The following is a 9,258-nucleotide window of genomic DNA, read 5'->3' on the forward strand; positions in this document are numbered from 1 at the left end:
AGAACTTTGACACTTGTCACTGTTAGGATTTCTTGGTTTTTAAGGTAAACTTAATGGTTTTTAAACTAATCTCCTCTCCTTGGAGGAGGCAAAGCCAGTGGGGGTGGGGGAAAGAGGTGAAGAGGAAGAGTCTGAAGAGCTAAGTTCTGTATGAACACAGCCTTGGACAGCACTATGCTCATGGTAGACTGAATCTTAAAAAGCAAGAACATATTTCATGAAAATGCACTGTTCAATTACATTTTTTCCACTAGCTTAAAAAATCAACTGTATTTGGGGGTCATTTGTCAGGGGAAGGGCAGAAATTGTACCTGTAATTTACAGTGACTATCTGCTAAATTTAAATCCTTCTCCAGGTACAAGCAATAATGTTTTGCCCTAAACACATGTGCAACATAGGCAGAAGAGTAAATTTCTATCTAATCTCATTCTTGACAATGACTGAAGTGATTAAAACGTTCACCTGAAAGTTCCAAGCCAACAGCTAAAGGCTGGAAGAACTTTAAGCAGCTGGGCTAACAACAAGAGGATATGTTTAAATATCTATGGTCCTGTCAACTCTGTCTAAAGTAAGAATTCTCAGATTCTTGTTCAATAGCAAAGCACATGTAATGATTCCAGCATTTATTGCTTATTTCCTTTAGTAAGTCACTCACTTGCAGGTGTTCCTGTTCTCACACTGAAATACTAGATCTTAATGATGTGTTTCTATACTGAAATAAACACACAACTTACCATCACTTCTTCTCCTGGAGCTTCAGTATTTGAAATTATTAGATTGTGATTGGCACAATCATCAGTCACATGCCTCTGCATTGCCCCAGAGCCACAGCAGCCACAAATTGTGATCAGGATTACTACAGAAAGGGAATAAGTGAGGAAAATACTATGAGTTTGACCTCAAAATGGTATCTGCTTCTGTTTGATAATGGATTTTGTTGCACTAGCCTTTTTAAATGCCTAAGTATCAAGTATGGTTTAAAAAAACAATTTCATACTCAAAACTGTACATATTACATTTTTTTTTCAAACAGTATATGCATGAGTTTTCACTATATTGTTAAACTTTATTCTTCTAAAATGCATCTTTGTTTCCCTGAAAGAAATGCAGGCATCCTTTATGAAAACAGTGACTGCAGAATTTCACAGCAATAAAAATTTAGACCAAATCCAGGTGAAAAAGAATCATGTCTTATGCCTACAACCAGTTTGCCCTTGGTTTTCATGTATGAATATGCAGATGTCAACTTATATCATAAGGAACTGATATGTAAGCTAAAGGTCTCAATACCAGAAACTTCTGGTTTTGACACAGGTCAGCAGAACTCTGGAGGACTTCAAGCATTATGTTACAGCACAATCTTATTTCACTCCTTGTATTCCTCCTACTCCTCCTATCATACTACTTTGTGTTGTCATGAAGACTCAGCTAGAAATTACTTTTTATAAAAGAATCATCAGCAACTAACACCCCTCCTAAACAAAGGACTGAACTTTCATTCAAAGAACCACTCTTTCAAAGTTGATAACTTAAAAATAAAGCAGCCCCTAAGAAACAGAACTGTTCTGCCTAACTGCCCACTGAGTCATCTCATCTCTGAGCATAATAAACTTCTGTAGGAATTGGCCAAGAGCCACTTTCAAACTCATTCAGCTTCTGCAGCTATCAGCTGTCAGCAAGATCTGCAGTTCCAGCAGGACCCCGATGCTGACAGATAGGAAGAAGACATCCATGAGAGCACTTAGAGAGGATACCCAGGGTAAACCCAAGCCACAACAAAATAATGGCTTTATCTGGGAGGGAAGCAGTCAAGGGGTAGTGACAAAAAGCTAGCTGACATTTCACACAGTCCTGCTACTAAGCACCCCTATGTCTGAAAGTTCCAGTTCTGGCCTATATCACCAATTTGGGTGAAAAGTTTAAAAACCCCCCTCAACCCAAACTCTTTGTTATTGTAGCATATCCTCTGGTGATCTTTGAAGATGTTACCCCTTGTGAAATCTAATGTTTCAGCTACTCTATGTTTTAACCCATGACACAAACAAGGCTGTCAAAAAGCCCTAGGAAACCGATTTCAGCATTGCTGTTTGTAGGAAGGTGCACCCCAAAACTAGCACTCGACTTTTAAAATTAATGGGTTTGCACAAGTGTACTTACACAAGAGTAACAGGGACCCTAAGATCATGGCAAGGATGGCCCAAATGCCAAGGGTAACATTTCCACCAGCAAGCTCCCGGGTCCTCCCGTTGCATTCGGTTGGAGTAACGCAATCACAGACGTTCACTGTCACGTAGTTCTCTCCTACCTTTCCTCCATTATCAGTCACCTGTATAGGAATTCTGTATATTCCAAAGGGAATATCATTCCTTGGGGCAAGATACACAGAATCATCTGTAAAACAAAAAAACAGACAAAAGCAGATTTAGTGTTAGCAGTATCTGAGACTCTGTTTTAGCAAAGGCGACTGTGAACATCATCTCCCCGTCAGTTTGTTGACACAAAACTACATCTTGGGAGGATTTATATTTGCAGCACCTTTAAAATGTTAGAATGGAAAGGGAAAACTTTATACAGAGCCTTCTGACAACATATGACCTGAAACTCTTAAGTTAATTCAGTTCATTATAGTAAATGACACTATTTGGGCTTACTAGTAAAGACTATCAACTGAACTAACTTTTATGAGGAGGATTTCTGGTAGTGTGATTGGAATAATTGTAATCTTGATTTATACCTCTTCCATTCTTTAGCTTTACTGCTATATTCAGTGGGAATTGCTACATCCACTACAAAGTAAATCCATTTAGTCTGCTGCCCTAAGTGGCAACGATTAGTGACCATGTGTTTCAAAGGGCAAAAAAACCAATTTGTAATAAATACAGACAAGATCAACACAATGTACAAAATGGTTCCTTTATGATGAGGGACATGAAACTGCAGGTACCATCTAAAATGTTTTGGGTTTTTTTTTTTCAATTTGCCTAATATAAGCCTTGAAACTCCTAGATGTCTTTGATCTCAGACTCTGCCCTCTTTTGCCTTTCATTAGTGAGTGTTTGATGGAACACTTCAGATTCAGACCCTTTTCATGACTAGGCTCACTCATGACAGCATAGTCATTATGTCATGTCATCTGCTACCCACCAGGAAACCACCACCAGCTGTATCTTTTTATATCAGCAGATTTTAGGAAACAGTGATTCTTTTGGTAATAAATTGTTTATTTACTTCTATCAAGATAAAAATTCATGTAAATATATTAAAGGAGATATAATGTTTTCTTTCATCCAGCTCAACTTTACCAAAAATGTGCTGGCTGACAGCAGCCCTAAGAAGAAAACTTGCCAGAATTCTTTTAATCAGTCTCTGATCAATTTTAGGCAAAGTTTCAGTTTTCCAGATCTCTATATTATGATATAATAATCTCTTTTTTTCCAGAGTTTTTGATTTAATCCATTACTTTGGTTTTTGTTCTCTAATATTTTTACATCACCATTTCAGAGCGCAGCTGACTGCTGGGGACAGACTCCTATTCATGCTTTAAGAGGCAAAACATCCTCCTCCTTGTCTTTATGATGTTAACAGTGCCACCTTCTCAACTCCTACGGACTGTTTCAAACCCAGGATAGTGAAGACAGAGAACACTTTAGGTGCTCCCTTTTATTTCTGGCACACTCTTGGTCTCTTCTACAACAAACGCAACGTAGGAACCGCCAGAGATCACCAGGGCTACCTTCCAACCCCCACTGCCTACACCAGCTCCACGCAAGCATTCACCCAACCCATCTTACAGCCCACCCAAGGGAGAGGGAGGGAAGCCTCCCCTGGCAGCCCAGAGGTAGGGGGGGGAAGCCTGACCACACCGTTGTGCTCGGTGATCTTCCAGGAGGCGGCCAGGCTGCGGTCGGTGATGCGGTAGGTGAAGGGGGTGCCGTAGGGAGCCTCGTCCCCGTCCTGGGCAGTCAGGCAGATGGGTTTGTGGTCCCTGCACATGATATAATCCGTCTTAGTGATCCTGGGGTAATTCTTGTTGCCAGGCTGGATGCAAACCTGGATCGTCCCAGTGCCTGTTTTGCCATCTGTGAGATAAAAGTGACTTTTAATGCTTTCAGCGGTCGCTTCTGACGTTCACTTATTTATTTCTAGTCAAAACTTTCACCATGCAATAGCATTGACTGTGATATGGGAGGTCAGAGCTAAGGTGGAAAGCAGCTGTTGATTTAGTCAAGAAGACAGAGGGACTTCTCACAGGTCTATTAGCTGCTTCTCTTTGCTTGGCTATAGGATGGAAGAGCTCCCAAAGCTCCATGCTCTCCATCAATGTGTTTTGTTGAGTGTGTCCATCTGTCTGGGGACACACACTGCTCTAAGAGGAGGATGAGAGGAGAAAGGGCCCATAAACCAGAGCTAAAGGAACACCCAAGTCAAATTGAGAGTCAAAAGCAGAAAGTGAAGGTCTGCTTCTGGAAGGAGAAAATAAATTACACTTTCCCTACCCTCACTTCCCCTGGAACATGAAGACTTTCAGAAACAGTGGGCTTTACTCTGCCATCTTCCCTCTGAGTCACCATGTGGTGACAGGACTCAGCAGTGGCACAGATTATGTCACCAAATTCTACACTCAAGAAGTGAATGAGCTCTGCATGAGCTCTCCCTCCTAATTACATTTCTCCCACACAAGCATGGTCAATGCTTGCATATGCATTCCAGTGAAATTACATCAAGTCTACTGTTAAAACTTTCCCTAGAGATGATTGGTTGCAGATGCATAAATCATGTTTACTTTATATGCTGCAGAAGTTCTAAACACTTCAAGTTCATATTACTTACATTTAATATTAATATGCCATCTCTGGACAGTTAGAATTTTTTAGCTGCAAAGCAACTTCCAAAGGTCTGCCCTTTACTCCCATTGATGTTTTAAGCACATAAGGACTCAAACTAAATCCTGCTATTGGATTTATTAAAGCAGTCTATTTTTCCTTTTTAACATCAGATACATATTGTAGAATTAAAAGTGTGACATATAAATCTAACAATTTTCTTTGCTAATCCATTTGCTACATTTAGCATTTGGAAGGGAAAGGTGCATTTAATCTTCTTAGGTAAATAATGTTGAGGTTAAAACTATGTCTTTTCCTCCAATAAATGTGTATACCCAAAGTAATTGGAAATAACAGATATCACTCACATTAAATCATAACCAAAACCTGTTTGAGAATGAGAATCTCAGTGTACAACCCTTCCTTTGAAATCAGAATATTTTGTAAGAGTTTGTGACCTAACCAACACAGTGTGAACACTGTTACAGAACCTGGATGACTGAGAATAAAAGAGCAATAACACACAGCAATGAATACATCTATTCATAGTGGTCCTTTAAAATAAGGGTTTCCAAAAGCAAGACCCCAAGAAGTCAGAGTAGGAAACATTAAAAGCTGAAAAGTGGATAACTTTTTGAAAAAAAAAGTTCTATTTTCTCTTTTGTCAACTTCATGGCTGCTAGGTGCCATCACTTAAAATAGTCAGAAAATGAAAGGAATACAATCAACTTTAAATTGAGAGATTTTCCTGTGAACAAAGGTTTTTAAATAGGAACAGATAACTTTTGAAAACATTGAGAATTTGCCCTGATTTCTTTGATGCTTTCCCTGCTGTATAACTTTCCCTAAGGATTGATAGCTATCCCAAAAACAACACAATGGAGTAGGCAGGCCTCTGGTCTGAACCAATACAGCTGTCCTGACATTAAATCTGCACATTTACAGACCACAAAGAACACTGCCAACCTTCAGTACTCACTTCTGTCTATCGCCAGGACTGTGATGTTGCATTGACCTCTTCTCATCTCTCCCACATCCCTGTCCAAGACTTTAATGGTTCTGACTTCACCTGATCTTTCATCTATGTTGATCCAATTACACTGGCCAGGTGGTATCCGGTACCTGTCAAGAATAATTGGTTTGTTTAGTTAAAAATCTCAACTACACCCATACAAAAATGTGTATTTATACATATATTCATATACACTCATGTATGCACATGCACACACACACACAGACAGCATCAGCAATGACATCCCCCTTCCCCTACCTCACCCATGCAAATAAACCAGCAGGTAACACTGTTTCATACCTTATGCCTTCACTATTTCCATTTTCTGGATCTTCTGCCAGGTACCTCCCAATACTCGTCCCAATCTCCTCGCACTCTTTAACGTTGATGCGTAGCAGGCAGGGTTTGAACACTGGCCCCTCATCCACATCCAGGACGTGCACTGTTACAGAGCTGGTGCTCTGGGAAAGCTGCTGGGAGTGGGGTGCCAGCATGTAGGGTGCCTCGTTGTTCACTGCAATCACGAGAACCCTTTGCTTGGCACTTTCATAGTCCAGTCCCTGTGACAAAGAAGAGGGGTTGAGTTTTCTCCCTTCAAACCAATAGACAACTTGGTATTGTTTTCACTGATTATTAAATAGATAAAACTGCACCACATTTATTTACAAAAGTCATTTATCTGGCTGGAACATCCAGCTTGAGGAAAGGGATTAAAAGAAAAAAGCTAAATTCCAAGTTATTCAAAGAAAAGAAGCTGAGGAGCCACCCATAACAAGGTGAGTAGCACCACTGTAACATTTTAGATGAACCTCTGACAGTCAATTACTAACAGAACTGAGGTAAGTACTAAATGTGGTGGGGGATTTCCTCCTCCCACATCTAGCTGTCCATTATTTTTGGTTATGTGCATTTCCTTTCCAGCACAAGTCTATCCTACTTCTTGATAGCACCTACACTTATTTCCTAGTAAGACTTTACCCACTGCAAATACATCAGAACTCGTGGGGTTGATCAGTATCTATCATTCATTCTTCAGACAACTTCTCCAATTCCATCATATGCCTTTAATAGAGCTATTTATACCCTAAAGCCATAATAATTTCTAATACTAGCACTGCATTACATCATATATAAGAAATTTCAGCTGGGTTCATAGACCAGGGATATAGCTTTAGAAAAACCTACAAAAAGTATCAGCAACAACAACAAAAAAAGATAAATAAATAAACTGGCATCTCTACCCTTACAAGTTACATCTTCAAATTTAATAACAATCTGCTCTTAGAAGTCACTCATTATTGCAGTTTTAATAGATAATGAAAAAGAGTTACATTCTTTCAATAAAAATGATTTCTGGATTATTTGTTTTAAAAGCAACACCTGAAAACACACAAATTCTCCTCTAGCAGTCCCGTTCCCTTACAACTTACATCTTCAAATTGAATAACAATCTTCTCTGCTCTTAGAAGTCACTCATTATTGCAGTTTTAATAGATAATGAAAAAGAGTTACATTCTTTCAATAAAAATGATTTCTGGATTATTTGTTTTAAAAGCAACACCTGAAAACACACAAATTCTCCTCTAGCAGTCCCATTTTGACTTACCTTTACAACACACAGTATTCCTTCATTTGTGTTTCTGTCTGTTGTGATTTCAAAGGACTGATCATCATTTCCTCTTATAATTTCATACACTGCTCCTGAGCCGGGTGAACCAGGTTCATCAAGGTCAACAACAGAGACTCTCAGTATTTCTACATTCACTCTGTTCTCCTCCACTCGTGTTTCATACTTGGAGTATACAAAAAAAAAATATTTAAATCAGTTAAAACCAGAGAATACTGTTCCATGATGCAGGATTGAAGAATACTGTATTTAAGTAAGACTACATGAATCCAAGGGGTCACTTTATCAAGCTGCTGTCACCATTTGTTTCCATGCATTAGGACATTTCCTCCATTCCTCCCTTACATCCTAGGTGAAACAGCAAACTTGTCCTGCCAGCACAGTTGAAATCTCAGCTCCTTCAGACACCCAAACTACCCCCTATGTAATTGTCTGGAATTCTCCTTCCAGAAAGGGCAATTTAGCACAATTCCCTTTATTTTCATCAGTGATAGATGCTAATTTCCATAAAACATCATCAAGCTCAGCATTAGAAAAGGCACTGAGGCAAATAAAATTCAAAGAAATAATACATTCAAAAAACCACTAGAACTTCAAGAAAAGCCAAGAAGGGTGAAACACATCTCTACCTGAATAGCAAAGGATGAAAATATTTATCTTTTTTTTTTTATCCTTTTAAAGAGTTGTGATATTCTGTACAAGCTTAGAATACCAGGCTGGGAGGAACTTCAAGGATCATCTGGTCCCATTTCTCCTGGCAAAAGCACGTTCTATACAAGATGGCCCAGGATCCTGTCCAGATGAATCTTTAAAGTGTCCAATTTTGGGGACTCCACCACTTCCCCAGGGAGATTATTCCAAAGGCTGATTGTTCTCACTGTGAAAAATTTTCCTCTTGTGTCCAATCTGAATCTCCCCAGGAGGAACTTGCACCCACTGCCTCTCACCTTTTCCATGTGACTCCTAGTAAAAAGGGAGTCTCCATCTTTTTTTGTAGCCACCCTTTAAATATTGGAATATGGTGAGAAGGTGATTCTTTTCTGCACAAACCAAATTCTCTCAGCCTTTTCCCATATGGCAGGTTTCTCAGTCCTCTGTGATCCTCCCCTGCACCCTCACCAGCTCAAGAAGCACAGATAAGAGTGATTCTGAAATAATATTACTGGTGATATTCTACAGTAGTGTGTGGGAAGAATAAGGTATGTGTATTCCTTAAGGACAATGAATTAATTTTCATAAAGTTTGTATTCCAAAATCCCCTGTGGTATTTGAGCTGTATACATGGTTACTGAGACCTGGCCTGAATAATATAGGTGGCTACAATGAGCAAAGACTTAAGGCTGAGTTATAGCTACTGGTGAACAAGAAGTGGTTTTAAAAAATACTTCTGTGGAAGAAAAAAAAAGTTGGAAAAACACAGGAAAACCTCTGTAAAAATCACTGACACTAACATTTTCATGTGCAACAGAGAAGTAGCCAAAAGCTGGTCAAATGGTCATGGTGTCACAACAGTGCTTAGGAGGGAATCTGTCCCCTCCTTGAAAATGGTTAAATTATGGGATTTCTAAGACTAGGCACTGGAACAGAAGTGAATGAGTGAGTCAAGGCAACTTTCTCCCAACAGACATAAGGCAAATGACTTGAAACACTTAATATATCAATAGGTCTAATTATTAAACAGCACAACAAACAGGGCATTCTCTAATGCCCTAACTGTCTTGGGGCATTAGGCTTCATATCTGATGTACTGCCCATCAGGAAATTAGAAAAAGGATGAAAACAGACTTTTTTTTTT

General features: G+C 39.2%; 1 protein-coding gene across 1 annotated transcript; it reads right to left on the bottom strand.

Moving 5' to 3' along the window:
* Positions 1 to 735: 735 nt before the first annotated feature.
* On the bottom strand, positions 736 to 7,628 carry LOC103777428 (desmocollin-1-like; the record flags this gene model as incomplete). The annotated part of the gene is made up of 6 exons (XM_008944981.1): positions 736 to 857; positions 2,159 to 2,392; positions 3,865 to 4,080; positions 5,804 to 5,946; positions 6,137 to 6,396; positions 7,443 to 7,628. Coding segments are annotated over 6 exons (1,161 nt in total), but the record flags the coding sequence as incomplete, so codon positions are not given.
* Between the last annotated feature and the right edge of the window lie 1,630 nt (positions 7,629 to 9,258).

Source organism: Merops nubicus, unplaced genomic scaffold (genome assembly GCF_000691845.1).
Source record: "Merops nubicus isolate BGI_N331 unplaced genomic scaffold, ASM69184v1 scaffold44247, whole genome shotgun sequence".
Taxonomy (NCBI): domain Eukaryota; kingdom Metazoa; phylum Chordata; class Aves; order Coraciiformes; family Meropidae; genus Merops; species Merops nubicus.